Raw genomic sequence first — 18,609 nt, forward strand, 5'->3', positions numbered from 1 at the left:
TTTAACTGGAATGAATGTAGCTTCACTAAAACAATATTATGAATTTTCATAAATAAACTACAATATATAACTTACCTTGTTTTAAAAAGCATTTTTATATTGCTTGAAGCATAAAAGCACTTGTCATTATTTTAAAAAAAGACTCAAGTATAGAAATAGTTAACATAGAAGATGTTATTTAAGTCTTGAGTTTAATAGTTATATAATTAGCTTATGTGTTTTAATGATTGATTTATTGATAATGTAAAATAAAAAAAAACTGAATGGATAAAACACTTTATTCAAAACATGTAAAGAATGATATATTCAAAACTCCAAAAATAAAAGACAATTTCTGGTAACTTAAAAATAAAGAATATCTAAAAAAACTTCACATTAACATCTATTTAAAATACAATCTCAAATTCAAGGCTAATCTTTGACTTTCTCTATTTTACAACATCTGAGCTGGAATCTATCTCCCTCTTTACCTATGTATACTGTTAAGTAACTGTTTCAGTTCTAAAACTGAAAAATATAACTTAGGACAAGAAAGAATACATACTATTGATCACTTTCTAGACACCAAAATAAAAAGTTCAAGTAACTAGAAACTAATTTTCACTATGAAAAAGAAGTTAGTAAAACATTGCTTTTGAAAACAGTGGGTGGATTAGTGTTCTGATTTGAGCGATACAAATACTTATGTCTACTTGAGGACACTCCATATCATCCACTATGAATTTATATAGTACAGGACATTTGCAAAAAGCCTTCGCCCCATTTGTTAGTCAGGACTCAGGACTCACAATACCTAGCTGCAGTGAAATAGCTGAATTAACTTCTGCTTACACAAGGAAAACTAAGGCACAGGGGAGACTTTGCCAGTGCCAGAGCAAGACCTCATTTGCTTCTGGCTCCTTGTGGGAACAGCAAGCTAGATGCTCCTTTGCGTCAAGGACATTAATTTACTCAATGGCAGGAATAAAATTCCTGGAATTCGTTGTGGGGGAATTCATTTTGGCTCCATAAGTAAAAAAGTTCAGAGCATGGATAAGGCAGAGGTTTCAACAGGCAAAAGGTTAGTGGGGAGAAAGTTAAAATGAAAATAAAGACTCCTTTCAGTCAGAGATCATTTTTCAGAAATAAAAACAGCAAAACAAGAATAGGAAAAAAAAATATCTGAGGAACTGTAGTTTCTCTTTTCTAAGCCAAGGGGCTTTTATAAAAGCACTTTCAGAGAAGGATCTCTCTTGAAGATAACCCTTATATATCTTATCTTCCCCCATGGCATAAACCCCTATGAGTCAGAGAGCACTAACTTACAGGATAAAACTGAGAAGTAAAGAAGTTAAGAGGTTAAGACCCATGAAGAGTGGATATGCTGGAGCAGATGTTGTGTCTTAAAGCATTGGCTTAGAAATAGAAACAGAAGGTGGAGGATAAACAGAAACTTTTATGGATAGACAAGTGGGATAATTCAGGGATCCAGTAGCAATACCAGCTACTTAACTTTTTAAAAAAATTTTTTATGAAGGATTTTGAATTTCAAGTATATAATGAAATCTAAGATGACAAATACTCATCTGAGTATTGAAATGATCAGTTAAAGGAAACATATGCAATAAATTCTCATAAGGCTATGTGAAAAAAGCAGAGGCATACATGAAACAGTGTGGGCAAGTTCTAACAAATACATTTAAGACAAACTGCTGCTGCCTCTAATTTAAAATATAAAGAACAGTGATCCACCAATAAGACTTGAGGAATTTAATTTAGCCTGATCAATATGCTAGGGTGAATTAAAAAAAAAAACCTGGTCATTATTGGGAAGATATTGAAAACCAAAACAACAGTGCCCATTCACTTGGAAAACCATGTGCACTTCTGGGCTTCCATAGCTCCACTGTGAGTTATGAAAGGAAATTAACCTTTGGAGGAGACACATAAAACACCTCTTCATGGCTGTCAGATACATATGGAGTAGGGTAGGCCACAGTTCTAAGTCAGTGTAGCAAATCTGATGTTTTGGATTCCCAGGGAGGCTTTCCCTCAAGGTCTCCTCTAATCAACTTTCACAGTTAAATCCCATGCCATGGAAATAAATACAAGCAGTGTAGGTCATGATACCAAGGATACTGCTGGGCTATGGGGGACTGGTCAAAGAAACTTCAAATGGTAGTGCTGGGAAAAACCATAAGAGGGCAACTGTTTGTTCATCCATCTTTAGAAGAAGCAAAAGATTGACTATAAGGCTGCTTTTGGTTTATCAAAGAGTATATGGGGTGTCAACTATGATCTAATAATAACTTTAAGTACAAAAAGGTATCTCCACTTGATCTGCCTCCTGTGTAACTCCTGTGCTTCTGGCAGCTGTAAACAACATAGCTGTAGAACAGAAACACCAGAAGACGGGGCCTGGCCCAGTATTAATTCATGGAGATGTTGTTCTTTTCCATAAGTTTACAAGACACTGATATTCAGAAAACCTGGTTATCTGAAACTCAAGCATTTAACACTAAATTTACAGCAGGAAGATAAGAACATACCTAGTCACTTGATATAGATAATAGCCTTAGGTCCCAAACACTGATTGGGAACAATGGAATAGATTTATTCATAACCAACAGAATGGAGAATGTTTTATTTGTCAATAGTAGTTTTTCTTCTTTCTGAGATTCAGAGGGAACTTCTATATCATGGTTCCAATTGATAATTTATGACAAAAAAGATGAATAGTTTCTTTGAATTATTTTACATTCTCTTATTCTAGTCTACTCAGTTTCAAACTTCTAAAATTGAGTTGAAACTTGAGTAGAGGAGAATAATTAATACAGAAATGGTCATACAGTAGTAATAAACATGTTATTTTACAAATTTAGGTGGGCAGTGGAAATTTAAATATACCCCTCCCCCTTTCTCTCTCTCTCTCTCTCTCTCTCTCTCTCTCTCACACCCACACACACACACACACACCCACACACACACACCCCTGTGGGGAGAAGGGGCAAGCTGTCACTAAGAATAAATGCCAATAAATTTTCTTCAGCAAGTAGTTGACTTTAGAGGTATGTAAACCTGAGAAATCCTTATAAAATCATGTTACATTTAATACAATGTCTTGAAATTGGGAATGTTAATCAGTCTTTATGTATACTTTGGGGGTAGTTGGTTGGTTAACGTTCGAAGTATCCCCATCAGGACTACACACTCCAGGGGCTTTAGCATTTGAAAAACTGTTCACTTCAGAGATTAATTGTCTGTAGTTTAATACCAGAGACCTTGTTAATAAGTGAGTATTTTCAAAAGTCAAATTAGTGGCATTAAAGCTATGTGGAATGGCCTAAGTAGTATAGGGCACTCCAGCTCTCCATGAACAAGCCTGACCTAGGATTCCTAACTCATCCTGTGCAAAAGTCAAATGGTCTACTGGCTGCCTGGCTGAAACTGCTAGGATAGTTGGATTTACTTCTAATAACTCTTTTAGGTAGGATGTCATTAGAATACCTTAAAGGACAGAGATAGACTCTTTTCAAGCTTACAGGACAGGTTGGATGGCTGTTCTGGTGACTACTTGCTTACAAACACACATGACACAGTGCTTAGCTAAGACCTGAGTTCAGTGTAAAAAAATCACCTGGTGAGGCTGGAGGAGAGGTAAAGCCCTCCCACCATCAGTTATTAGAGGGTACTAAAACACCCAATAGTTGTAAATGCCCAAATTGGCAGAGGCCAGCTTATCACTTGGTTTGATGAGAGAAACCCATGCATTTCAACAAAGGTAACAAGATTAATCCAATTATAACCTATAGTTTAATAAGCTTGCAAGTATTATTTTTTAGTTAGTAGGAATGAAAGTCCGTGGTTCTATAAGGTCTGCTGAAGCATGATGGATGAATGCCTTGCCAGTCAAAAGCCAGAAGGAGACAAGCACAGAGCTGAGCCACAGGTGAGTCCCTGACATTTCTACTTCACACCCTTTCTATTCTTCTCCTAGTTTTCTACCAAAGGCACCTCTTTTTTATCTGTACACAATACCAGTGTTACCACCTCTGGGAGTTCAATGAAAGTGAGAAAAAGAAACAGAGCAATAAGTATATCAAAGAACTACCTTGAGGAAGGATGTCAGAGAAGTTTGTGCCCACCAACACCCAATCAAGTAGGATGGAATGGGTTTGAGTTTTGGTTGTTATTTTGTAGCTGTGGATATGAGAGCCTTTCTGAATATTTAGAGAACATCAAACCTAAATAAAAAATGAGCATATCCACTTGTTTTCACCTTAATATTTCTTATAGTTTTCTTTCATGATCCTTCCTATACCTCTGCTTAAAAATGGGGAAAAAAATCAAGCCAACTATATTTCCTAACACCAAAAGCAGATTGGAAAAAAAGTAATAGCTGACTGATGATAAGCATGACCTATGGTGGTGGCCTGGTGTGGAATGTGAGCCTGCCTGTCCCCCTGAGGGCTCTTGGAAAGAGGACAAAACAAGAGTCTGGTCCTATCCAATGAGGTAATTCATGTAAGGTGCTTGTTCTGGGACCTAGTTCATACTATGCACTCAATAATGTTAGCTGTTAGCAGTAACTGGTAAAACAAGAACCACCACTAGTTATAGCAACATGCATTTTTCCATTCTAGCTAAAGCTTAAAATCTACAATTCAGAAGTGAGACTTTCCATAAGGGAAATACTTATTATAGTCAAAGTAATGTCAGCTACTTGCAGTTAGCTATACTTGAATTAGGTCAAATTAAAATTTCATGTTGCTACTTGGTTCTTTCTGGGGACATTAGAGTTCTCTAAATGCTGGTAAGTGTGCCAGACATTGAAGTTCAATATACAATAGAGTGAAAGGCATTTGTTGGTTTGGAACCTTATAATTTCCTGTCCATGATCTCCTTGTTTAATTCTCAGGAAGATATTATAATCTGCTTTATGGAAGAGACAACTGATGCCCAAGACAGGTTAAGTGACTTTCCCAATTTTCCATAGTAAAGGGTAAAGCTGGGAGTAGAACCTGTTCTTTTCAACCTCTACATTCTAGGGAATAAGATATTTGAAGGCAGTCTTAACTGTATATAATGAATAGCACCAGGAAATCAGGGCAGGAAGAGACTGAACAATGATGGGAAAAAAATGCATTTTAAACTACCATGAAAGAGGACTTAGGAATTTTCTCAGAAGGATGAAGAAACTGTCCTGTGTCTTGTAAACAAGATCACAGAAAACAATAAGAGAGCCAGCTCATTTAGTTTGCTGTATACCACTTTACACTCTACTATGTGCATGTTGCAGCAAAGCCCAGCACAGGTAAGAATTGCATATTATTATGTGCCCCCAAAAGCACGGACTTCTTCAAATGTAGAACACATAAAAATCCTAGGAATAGGGAAAACTATTATAGAAGAGATAATAAGTCTCTGCCATTTAATTCTTGTCCTGTCATGTTAGGCTGATCCTAGTGATGCAGATGCTTCTTCCTATTAGTGTGGTGTGCAAAGAACCCAGTGTTTTGCTCTTGCAGTAACAATGCAAACTCCCAGGGATGGGCTACATATAAAATAGGCAATAAAGGCTGTGTTTAAGGTGAGTGTATACCTTTCCAAGTGCTATGAAGATTTATTTCTAGCACAGTGTATTTTAGTAAACCAGTCATGGTATCTAATATCAGCTGTATATTATATCCCTAAACCTCACTCATGGACATTTAAAGTCTAACTTCCAATTTTAAAGGCATCATCAGGCAGTCTAGGCTCTAAATTTGGAGATCAACAGCCTAATTTTGAATAGCATTATTTTAGTTCAGAGGTCTAGTTGATCAAACCCTTTAAAACTTTTCTCAATTTAGTTGTTTTCAGAGAGAGAATATGATAGGCACCAGAATAACCTCTTATATGACCCATGCAAAGGGTCAATGGCTATAAAATCTACCAGTTTGTTCAAGAAATATCAGAGCTGACTGAAGGCAAAGAGGATACTCAGCTAGTTGGCTTCAAGAGAGATGTCTACATCCTGAAATTTCTTTTCCATAACTACATGAAGAATGTGAAAGACAGACAGTGGTCCCTCTTGGGAAGGTGCTGAAGAAAGGACAAAGGACTCCTGAAGCCCAGTGCTTCTGAATCCCTTTCTGTGGTACAAACGAAGACATCTGTACTTTGGGTTCACAGTGTGCTTTTTTGAAGTTAATTCAACAATCGTTTCCCCAGTAAGTCCCTAGAAACCATTCCCAGTACTTAAGGCATTTTTAAAGCTTTGTAAAGGAGGTAATGCACCACCACAACCCCCAGTATTTATAAAACACTTTGCTGTCACAGAGAGCTCTGAACAGTCATCTTATTTTTGAAAAACAATGCAAGGATTCCTATACCTTCAGCTACACTCACTCAGTGATGGCATTCCAAGCAATAAAGTTGATTATCTTCTTTGTGACAGAGGCAGTAAACTCTAACTCAGAGGTAGCACAGTGATTCTGCAATAAGAGTCATTGGAGTTTTACCCTTTGATGCTCTACATCTATTGCCTTTAAAATTGCCAAAGATTTGAGTTGGAATTTAAGCTTCCTATTCCCCAGAATTATTGGTCCCTAGGTAATGGAGGGAGAATGTATTACTACTGTAGAACAATGAAGATCATTTGTCTGACAACGCATGGAACTGAAAGAGGAAAACACACTCAAACACAAACTAAAGCCAGTACAACATGAATCATAAAGTTTCTTTGGTATCTCATTAGAAATCTAGGTTAATGTTCTCCTTTCCCTTTGCTATGTTAGGTTGGGAATGTGCACTATTTTATTTCAGTGCTTCTGATACTCTTCCCTAAGATATAACAAGCTTACATAGTGTTTTTTATACCTGTGACACACCTCTAATCTTCCAGGATACACAGTAAATCTATATTTTCCTTCAGATGTGAGAAGTCAGTGATGGGCATTTGCACATGTACCTGTGATCCTTCTGTCTGTGCTCACCCACTGTAATTACTACTGTTAATCCCCACGATGGAAAGTTGGCAAAGGGAGAGGAGGAAACTCCCAGAAGACATTTCAAGACATCAAAGTTTAAATGATGCCCTGGTAGATAAGTCACTATATTGTTTTGTTTTTTTAGCATTTTTTTACCCTTCTCAATGAGGTAAAGTATGGGAGGAAGAATATAGGACATGTGGGTTTAGTACATATGCTATATTAAAGTGGTTTTATTTTTTAAAAAATTAATTTTTGAATTTTTCACCTGACTTTTAAGAGCAGGAGTTCTTTCAGGTGATTTTCCAGTAGGCTTTTCTGAGGTAGATAAAACATGGAAGGTAAGCAGTATGAAGTATGCAGGAGAGCTAAAGCCCATGTGGACTGATATTAGTTGGAAAGAAATTCCAGAAGTGAAAGCTGAGTATAATCCTAGAGAAAAGTGGGGACAAGGAGAAAGGCTGTATACCATTTAGGCAGGGATTTTAGAAATTAATTGGTGGAAAATGGGCTAATCTGGTAAAAAGTACAGGACTGTGGGAACTCGACAGAGCAATAGGCAAACTTTTGTTACATACAGCTAGTCTCAAGTAGGCAGGTAATAGCAAGAACTGTGGATCTGCAAGACCTTACTGACAGAGAAGGGACATATATCACCATGACAAGGCTATTTAAAAGCAACTGACAGGATTGAAGGTTTAATTGCCTTTTGTTATTGTTGTTTCTGGATAAAGAGCAAATCTTGCCTCTTTCCTCAGGCCTTTTACACAGGTATTGTAATTTCATTAAGCATGTCAGGGAAATCTAAATCCCAGCTAAACAATCAGTGAAATGGATTCTGAACTCATTTTTCCATCCCTTTGAATTAGAGATGAACAGGCTGGCCTGCCTGAGACCCGGCGAGTTTAATACTACCAGCTGGGGCCTTTCTTTCTGGAGAATGACTACAGTCATCACAGGCAGATGCTGCACTTCCAAATGAACATGCCATTGTAGGCCAAATGTTAGTAGTTAAACACCATCATTACTGAACCACACAAAGCGACAGTCAAGTTCACAAACACAGCTGGTGGTTAAGAAACCCTTAATGAAGGAAAGAAATCTGCTATTAGCTCCAAGTCATTCATCAAGACTTCCAATAGAGTTAGATTGGGATGGGTTATACTAGAGAGAATAAAATAACAATTGGCCTCAGTTTCTCTCCCCAATCTAATAATAAACATTTGTTAGAACAACCATTGGTAAAAGAGGAAAATCACACATAATGTTCTCGTGGGTTGATGTAGACTCTCTTGGGGTCGTTGTTTTGATGATGTTTGCTAGGGCTCCGGTCTTGATAGCACATCTGATTGTAAAGGGGATACATTTGCTGAATCCCATCTTCTCCTGCTGGGTTCTCATCATCAAAACTCTTGCTATTTAGTCCATTCTAAAAATTGAAACATTGTTTACATTAGCAGAGAAGTTTGTTTGCATTTTTCTATCACTTTGGGGGGAAAAATAGACAAAAATAGAATTCATTAAAATCTGTGTCCCTGATTCATAACCCGATGAGGAATTGAATGGCAAGGTAAAGTTCAACAACTTATCATTTTCCAATCATCTGTTGCTTACAATACCTGAATAAGAATGGTGGCAGGCTCTTAAATACAAAATTGCAACTGAAGGGGCCTGTGATTGGTTTTAGGTTTTGAAATTAAGAGTTGGTATCAGGTAAGATAAACTGGAGAAGAGCAAGGTTATGAACTTCAGGAGTCTCTCAAGCAAGGCTCAAGCTTAGAATTGACACATGATATATAAGCAGAATTAAAACAAAAAGAAACCTCAAAATTCAGCACTGAGGAATTAGGGAAAGGACACAGCAAAATGAACTGGCATTTGACCTTATGCCTGACAACACTGAGAATAAAAAAGGCTGCCCAAAATATCCTTTTGTCTTGGCCTTTCTTTCAGGCTTGACCTTGAGCCACAGTTGACTTGTACAGTAAAATTAATTCCACATGATGCTCTGTGGTGTATCTGGTACAGACTCCTCTGCCTGGTGACTGGTTTCATAACATCTGATTACTTCTGAAATTACTTAGAAGTAGTTCTTAGATTACTTCTAAGAGTAAGGAAGCTCAAGGTCTTTACCAAATCATAGCACAGGCACTCTAATAGAGAAGAGATGAAAAAAACGGACTTTTGTGGACATCCAATGATATTTTAATACACATGTGAGTAACCAGCTCTAGCTGGGCAGATCCTGACAACATGGCCATGCTACTTACAGAGTGTGGGAGACTGCAAATTTCTCTTTCTTTTTTCTGAGTCTGCAAAGGCAAGTGTTCAGTCTGGAAGAAGAAATAAAAAGACAGGCATTTTAAAGCACCAACACATGGTGACACATTTCAACCAATACCAGGAAGACTCCTATTTTTAAAAGAGCCAATCGTGTTTTAAGTGTCTACCAATTAAGCAAAATGATGTTCCACAGGAGGATGGAAAAAGCAACTACACACTCATTCTCTCTCCCGCCTCCCCTCCCGGCTCCAGACTTGTTTTACAAAGAAAAACATACAGAACATCTGCTGCAGAAACTTTATATCTTACTTGAAAGCTCAGCTAGGTTTTCTGCCCTTTCCCAGGAGGGACATTTTTTTCATTAGTAAAGTAGTTTGGGGTAGAAATGAAACATTAAAGATTTCATATATATATATATATATATATATATATATATATATATATATGTCATCCTCATCTTCCTTATTACTCCCCCATACCCAATCCCACAGATTATGAAGGGGTTCATCTCTTTCAAATCTCAGAGGGTCTTTCTCAATTTCCCTCTGCCTTCCCAATACATACCTTACACATGTTAGACCCCACTTCAAATACCATAATTTTTTTTTTTTTTGATACCAGAGATTGAACCCTGGAGCATTTTACTACTAAGCCACATCCCCAGCCTTTTTTTTTTTTTTTTTTTTGAGACAGAATCTTGTTAAGATGCTTAGGGGCTCACTAAATTGCTGAGGCTGGCTTTAAACTCGTGATCCTCCTGCCTCAGCCTCCCAAACTGCTGGGATTACAAGCCTGCGCCACTGTGTTTGGCAAATATCATATCTTTGTGAAGCCTGGTACAGCATCCTCAGGCATCTATAATCACAATAATTTATTTGCTTGCTTGTCTTCTTTACTAGACAGAATTCTGGAAACATCTTACAAAACATTATCTCACCTAATCTATCAATAATTCTACAAAACTGGTATCTTTATTTCACAGGTGACTAAATCTGAGGCTCAGAGTGGTTAAGTAAGGCATTTCCCATCTACCGGGATATGGTAGATTGTGATTCAAACATGGTTTTATCTGATTCCAAATCCCATAGTCTTATATCTACTGCTTCCAGCTCAGTGTCTGGAAATTGCATAAATGAAAAACATGTCTGAATGTGACAGTGGTAGGCCCCTGTTAGCATGGTCTGTACTTCACTGTCTTTGCTTATGCTGTCCTTTTGCCCCTTAAGCACTGGCAATTGATATACTACCCATCCATCATGGCCGAACTAAAAAGTAATCCCTTTTTCCACAATCTCTCCTCACATGCCCTGTTAATCTTTTTACTCCCAATTTTCCAACTGTTCTTGTCTGTACCTTTTATAGCACATATCGTCTGCCTTGCTTTACAGTCCCAGTGTCTGTATCTTTCAACTCCAGTAGATAGTGAGCCTGTCTTGACCATTGCTAGGGTCTGAATATTTGTGTCCCCCAGCCCACCACCCACCCCAAATTCACATACTGAAATCTCATCTCAAAGTGACGGTTCAGGAGGCAGGAATTCTGCGAGGTGATTAGGTCATGAAGAAAGGGCCTTCATGAAGGGGATTAGTGCCCCCACAAGTGGCCAAAGAGATCAGAATTTTCCCTTTCTACTATGTGGGTTACAGTGAGAAGATGGCCATAACACAAAGAGGGTCCTCAGACCTGAATCTGCTGATATCTTGGACCTCTCAGCCCACAGAACTAGAAGAAATAAATCTCTGTTGTTACATGCTACCTACCTTGTAGTATTTTGTTATAGCAGTCCAAATAGACTTAGATAGTTACCTCTAACCCCACACTCTAGCAGAGGCTTCTGAAATACTAAGAAGTGAATAGTTAATGAATTGACTGGAATCTACCATCAATTCTTGATATCCTATGTCAAGGTTATCCACATTACAAATTATGACAATTTTGTTGCCCTAGTCATATTCAGCATGACTGTAGGGTGCTTTACACATGAATAGTTGATACTAACTAGACAGGACCAGCTTCATAAATGTGTGACCAGGCACACAGAAACCTAAAGTGGTCATCTTAGAATTTTTAAATTACTTTATTATAAACTTATATTTTTAAATGACTTAATAAACAAAGGAGCTATTAAATAATAGACTTTAGGGACATGTAGTCTTAGCTCAAAGACATTTTGCCTCCTGATGCTATTCCTGGCTGTTCCTCTCCCACCCTAGTGCCCAGGTCTCACCAAGCACTCCTCTTCCAACCACTGCTGCCCTCCACCCTAGCAGGGGTCAGTGCACTAGTTCAGGGAAGCTTAGGGTCAGGTGTACATGGAGGTACATGGAGGCCACATCCCAGTGAAAACAAATCTCCCACTCATCCCCAATCTAGGTACCTAATATTGCCATCCTGACAATTCTTAATTTTGAACAAGGTATCTTGCATTTTCATTTACACTAGGCCTCACAACTATGCGGTCAGTCCTGCTCCAAGGAAAACAGACTTGTTAAAAAATACTTCAAGATAAAATTAGCATTTTCTTTTGTTTCTTCTCTTCACTGTTTTGGATTATCCCTGTAGTTGTTTCACTTTCATTTTAATGTGGATAATTAAGAAATGATTCTATATCACTCATAGTTGAATCTTATTTGATAAGAGGCAGAGGAATTAGAAGCTTCTCTGTAGAGAGGATACGTGTGGAATTTCTAAGCCACTAGAGTTAAAGTACTCTTTCTGAAAAGGTAGCTGGATGTCTTAAAAATTAACCTTATTTATAAACTGACTTCTTCCACTTCAAGTATACCCTGTATTGCAATAATAAAACCGAACCATGTTTGTGTTGAGTTTTAGAAGAACAAATTGGTAAAAGCCATCATAACCTGCTATCTCTTTTATCAGCAACAAGGAACCTTTCATAAGGTCATGTCACAGTGTACTCACTCTTTTCTTCATGTCTAATAGTGTGACTCAATTTCTAAGTCTCACAATTTCATAGAAGGGAAAAGCAACTAAGGTGATAATGTTCGAAGCAACCCCTGCTTCCAAAAAGGAATAAGAGTATCTACCAAATGCATGCAACAAATGATTTCTGGTGCTTGTTTGTTCCTTATTTAATGGTCTGCTCATGTGAAAGTGAAAGAAAATAGAAAATAAATCCTGAACACAACCACCTTTGATGGCAATAAGAGGTATCTTCCACTCTGGCCCCTGCCTATTCCTCCTATTTGTGGCAGTGTGTAGAAAGTAGGGATATGGATAACAGTGGAAGAGAAGCACATTGGGGACACATGATGTGGATGAAAGATGTGCTGTTCCCTCTTTACTGTAAAAAATTCCAAATGGTAAATCAACACAACCGGATACAAAATTATTCACTTCTTCTTGAACATGCTGTGTAACACCTGCATTTGGTCATCAGTGAAGCACAAAAACAACCTTAAAGTATCCTGAGTAACAAAGCAACACATATAATGTTAGGGAACTACAGAGGCTAAAGACTTACTTTGTTTTAATACAACAGATTTCAAAGAGTCATGGGTCTTATGAGTATCAAGGATTGCTATTTTTTCCCTCATGGTAAGAGATATAAAATTAGCCAGAAGTGGTGCATTTAACAAGGAAGGACATGAGAAAGTTTCTAGCTCTGAACAAGAGTAAACAGTGCGTGAGCACTACAAACTATCTTCATGCATACTGACTGGACAGTAAGTGAATGTGCATGGTCCCCTCACCATTTCACCTTCTAATTCTCCATCATTAATTCCCTACAACTCACAGGAGGAGCCTATGAATTTTACAATGTAGAAATAAGATGTTGAATCCTACTGACTTTCCTTTTCAATTAATAAACTTTTTTTTTTAACTATAGGTTTAGGTTCACAGGAAGGTTGAGTAGAAAACATAAAGAGTTCCCATATAGCTTTCCTGTCCCTCCAACATACATACATAACACCACCCCATCAACATCTGGCACCACAGGGGCACATCTGTTATTAAAGACAAACTTTCATACACACCATTATCCCTTAAAGTTTAGATTACAGAGTTTACTCTCATGTTGTACCTCACATAGGCTTTAACAAATGTATAATGACATGGATCCACCACTGTAGTATCTTGTAGAATAGTTTCACTGCTCTTAAAGTTACTTTTGCTCCACTTATGCATCCTTTCCCATCTACCCACTCCTGGAAATCACTATGCTTTGCTGTCTCCATTGTCTGTATTATCCAGAATGTCCTATAGTTGTAATCATTCCATATGTAGCCTTTTCAAGTTGGCCTCTTTCACTTTATAATACTTAAGGTTCCTCCATGTCTTTTTGTGGCCTGATAGCTCATTTCTTTTTAGCACTAAATAATGTTCCATTGTCTGGATGTACCCATTTATTCATTTACCTATTAAAGAGCATCTTGGTTGCTTCCAAGATTTGGCACTAATGAATAAAGCTACCACAAACATCTATGTGTAGATTTTGTATGGACACAGGTTTTCAATTCATCTGGATGAAAATCAAGGAGCATAGTTGAGGGATTGTGCAGTAAAAGAATCCCTAGTTTTATAAGACATTTTCTTCCAAAGTGAGCATACCATTGTGCATACCCACCAGGAATGAACAGAGAGTTCTGTTGCTCCATATTCTCTCCACTATTTGGTGCTTTTAAAAAATTAATGACTACAGTGTATAAAGTGTCTTACATAATACTTTACCTATGTTTAGTACGTAATATATATGAATAAGACTAATGTTTGAACATTATATATTATTCTATTTTTCTTGTATCTTTTCCTAGAAAGCCTTAGGCTATTCTGAATCTGTAATACATATTTTGATTTCCCTACTTAATGTACTAGACTGCAGCTATTTCTGTTGAACTACAATCTATATTCACTCTTCAGATTTACTGAAGTCATGTGGACTCTCATTCCTGGCTTGTAAAGGCAACATTGGCTTTTTGTGTTTGATTTGTTGTCTTAGTAAACATTTTACTTTCTCTGACCCAACAAATATGCTAGAACTTCCATTTTTAGTATGTATTATATTTTACTCCACTTCTATATAGATAATGTTTTTAAATCCCATAAGCATAGCTTTCAGAGTTAAGGTTTATTTTCAGTGATGACAGACCTCTCAAGCTGCTTATTGTTATGGGGCCTACAAAAACCCAGGAAGTGCCGCTTGCTTTGAAAGTGGAAAATCTTCAAACCAGAGTCTTTTTGGGACTGTTGCCCCCATCGCTGAATTTAAGTCTTTCTGGGCTTTAATTTTCCTTCATAATTTCATCCTCTAAAAGTTCTATATTTCCTTTATTAGGACTATACTTCCCCTGTCTTCTTAAGCTTTTCCCTAACACGCACCCTCTCCTGGTCAGTCCTAACTGACATTCACCTTTTACAGGAGTTTCTGAAGCCTAGAGCAGTCAGAACTCCTGCTTCCACCCATCTGTTGGGACCTCCACACTCTTCACTTTGTGGACTCAGGTACCTAGATCACTGCCTTCTCCCTCTGCTCATGCCATCACTTTCAGTGACCTTGATGTTCACAGAGATGACTCATCTTATGCTCCCATCCCATTCTTTGATCTTTGTCTCTACTTGAGCATATCACTCCCACACCAAAAAGAATCTCTTGTCATGTTCTGAAACTTTAGGCCTCTGCTCTCTCATTGGTCTTGCCACCAATTCCTTCTTCCCGGTTTACAGACCTATCCAAACTTCTCTCATCTTAAAAGAGAAATGAAAGGACAGTATATTTTAAAACATTGAATTCCAAAATCCTTTACACATCCCTCCTAATCCTCAGCTTTAAAAAATATCACAAGCTCACACCTTCCTGCACAAGGATCATCATCTCCCTTCAGTTCCTAAGGCTCTAAGTGAAGGTGTAGTCTTGCACCCCATGTGTAACTGGTTGGTCCTCCAGTGCTGCCTTCCATTTTCAAGCATTTGCTAAGCTTCCCTGTCACATCCCTTGGTAATTTTCCACTGATAATTATGTCACATCAGACATAACTAAATATTTTAATGTGGACTAACTACTTTTTATAGAAAGAGTACATGTTATATGAAGACTGCATGAATAATGAATGTTACTTAATTACTTTGATTCTGTATGAATTCTTGTTCAGTCTCTTAGAAAAATGGAACAAATTGCCATACACTGCTCTCTTATGCCTGTCAAGAAATCCTGAACCCTTCATAATTCAACACTTTATATTACTTTTTCCTTTTAGTTTTATTTGTGCTTTCCAATTTCATTACTGACCAGGTGAATCATGTCCCCCTCTCTCTTTTTTCCCCTACCTGGTCACAGTTTCATACCTAGGGTTCATGTTCAAATAACTTTCCAAATGACTCCAAACAGAAGTTTCTGGAATTACTGAGCTAGAGAAAACCTTCTTCTGGTCTTTTTTGTTCAAGATGCTGTCTATCTGTTGGCATCTGAAGGGCTTCTGACTATCAGCATGCCTTGTCCTGTATGTCTTCCTTGTGCTGACCAGTAATGCCTTTTTACTTCTGCTACCAGTTGTGATGGAGAATTAAGACAAGCGTAGCCTTTGTGTCATAAACTGCCTCAAGGCAAAAACTGGGCAAAGTGAATAAAATGATAGTTTTCAGGCACTGGACAACATGCTGCACAAGACTGGGACCTCTAGGAAAAACACACACACACACACACACACACACTTTTCTGACTTTTTCTGCTGGCATGTGAAGGTCACGAGGTTTTGCTGAGCTCAGGACACAGAATTCAGCATTCAGGTAAGTTGAGGTGGCTGGAATCTGTAGGGCATAGTACTAAAGAGAGAGCCTCACACAGAAAAAGCTACAGAAACTTGCATAGCTTTAACTGCATTTATTCTAACATTCTTGCCTACTAATCCCCTTGGCTGTATATTAAGCATGGACAAAATACAGAACTACAAGTGGAAAAAGAGAAAGTACTAGAAAGCTGTTATTTTAATAACTATAAAAGCTTGATTAAAATTTGGTGACATTTAAGTTCAAGCCAGCCAAAGTGGAAAATCCTCTCTACATGTGAGACTGTATAGGTTCCATTTTTTTTTGTTACTATAACAAAATAACAGAGCCAGGAGACTTTATAAATAAAGTTAGTTCATGGTGACTTGAGGTTCTGGGGTTGCAAGGTTGAGGGGCTGAATGTGGTGATGACCTCTTTATTGGCAGAGTGTTACTATAGCCCAGGGCATACATAACATGGCAAGAGACAAGAAGTATACATGTGAGTGACTGGCCTCAGGATTCCACCACCAGGGCTCCATTCTAATGACCTTATCTAATCTCAATCACTTCCTAAAAGCCCACCTCAAAACACCATAGTTGGTGTACATTTCTTCCCTCTTATTACCTCACAACAGGGATTAAACTTCAACACATAAAACCTTGGCAGACACTCAAACCATATCTAAACCAGAAGAGACTCTCAGTAGAGACTCAGTGTCCTGCCTTTAGAGTAAGGTTAAAGCCACTCTGAAGAACAGGCAATTGTAGACTACAGATTAAAGCAAAGTTCTAGAAGATCAAGCCGATATTCAAGAAAATGAGATGACAGCCAGAAAATAACTTAATTTTTATTAACGAACAACAGCAAAATTAAAAAAAAAATTGACACTATAACATTAGAATTGTCCAACATCCATTTAAAATTTTCTGACCATGAAATAAAGCAGGAAAAAAAAATTAAGTCAACAGAAAATGAACCCAGAAGTGGTAGATATGATGGAATTAGTAGGCAAGAATGTTAGAATAAATGCAGTTAAAGCTATAAAAGAGAGCATCAAAATAACATGAGAATTTTAACGATGATGAAAAAGACAAAAAGGGAGCTCCTAAAGCTGAAAAAAAATACAGTATCTGAAATTTAAAAAGTTACTAGATATCTTAATAGCAGATCAAACAATGACAAAGAAAAGATCAGTGTACCTGAGGGCAGAAACTATCAATACAAAGAACAGATGGAAAAAGGCCCTCGGTGATCTGGGATTCTGTGATTTATGCAATTATAAAAGGAAAGGAAACAAAAAAAATGTTGAAGACCTGCCAAATTTTTCCAAATTTGATGATTTACAATTCTAACCTCAGTATACCCCCAAATGACAAACATAAATAAAACCACTTTAAGTATGTTTCAAATCAAAATTGCTGAAAACCAGCCTTAAGGAGATAAAGATGTATCCAGAAGAAAAAACAAGAGAGTACATGTAGAGAAATACACTTGAGAATTATCCCTGGCATCTCACCAGTGATGATGGAAGATGAAAACAGAAGATGAGCACCACTAGGACCCTGAAGTACCCAATGAAAAAAAGGTCAAACTAGAATTTTTATGTCTTACAAAAATATTTTAAAAATGAAGGCAAACTAGGAAATGCCCAAACAAAAGCTAAGAGAATTTGTGGTCAGTAGATATGTACCATAAGCAGTCTTCTGGGAAACTTCTTTACATGGAATACAACTGACTCCAAAAATAAAAATTTTCAATTCTGACATTATTTAAAGAAGATACATTATAATTTAAGAAAAAACTAAGAGGAATGGGTTGTCAATTTTGCAACATGGGAAAATTATATGTGTAAGAATAAAGAGAAAGGAAGGAGAAAACAGAAGTAAATATTAAGATTCATAGATTTTATAAAACAGTACAGTGTTATATTAAAGTAGATTAAGTTAAAATGTATATGCTAAATTCCAGATAAATCACTAAATAGTGAAAACAAATAAGTATAAATAATAATAATAAGTCAAGGGCTGGGATTGTGGCTCAGCAGTAGAGTGCTGGCCTATATGCAATGCCCTGGGTTTAATCCTCAGCACCACATAAAAATAAATAAGCAAAATAAAGGTATTGTGTCCAACTACAGCTAATAATAATAATAAGAAGAAGAAGAAGTCAATAGGTGAATATAAAAACACATGATTCATCTAATTTAAAAGGTGGCAGGAAAAGAAGAAAAAGGGAACAAAAAACCATTGACAGAAATAGAAAACAAATAACAAAATGGTGACTTTAAGTCCAGCCATAGCAATAAATAAGAATGGAATAAATATAGAAATTAAAAGCACAGATTTTAATACTACACAAAAAATCAATATCCAACTACATTGTGATTTATTTGAAATATTTTACATAGATATAGGTAGGTTAAAAACAAAGAGATGAAAAAACACACTAAAATCATAAAAATGTTTAAAAACTGGAGTGGCTATAGTAATATCAGACAAAATTACTTCAGAGCAAGGAAAATTATCCAAGATACAAGGAGATCTTTCATAAAGTAATAAAGTGATCAAATTATAAAGAAGACATAACCCAACACTTATGAAGGTGTACATACCCAATAAGAGAGCTACAGAGACACATAATAACTGACAT

At 37.0% G+C, this 18,609-nt stretch overlaps 1 protein-coding gene across 1 annotated transcript in view; it reads right to left on the reverse strand.

The window, feature by feature from the left end:
• Window positions 1-264: 264 nt before the first annotated feature.
• Nectin3 (nectin cell adhesion molecule 3) overlaps window positions 265-18,609 on the reverse strand; it is a 150,886-nt gene continuing 132,541 nt past the window's right edge. Inside the window, exons 8-9 of the mRNA XM_046464028.2 lie at window positions 9,221-9,283; window positions 265-8,379 (exon numbers count right to left, since the gene is read on the reverse strand). Of these exons, the coding sequence (XP_046319984.1) occupies window positions 8,206-8,379; window positions 9,221-9,283 (237 nt within the window). The 3' untranslated portion in view covers window positions 265-8,205. The remainder of the gene's footprint in view (window positions 8,380-9,220; window positions 9,284-18,609) is intronic.

The sequence above is a fragment of the Marmota monax genome, unplaced genomic scaffold (genome assembly GCF_021218885.2).
Source record: "Marmota monax isolate L192 unplaced genomic scaffold, Marmota_monax_Labrador192_F-V1.1 WCK01_AAM20220418_F8-fsc00156, whole genome shotgun sequence".
NCBI classification, from domain to species: Eukaryota; Metazoa; Chordata; class Mammalia; order Rodentia; family Sciuridae; genus Marmota; species Marmota monax.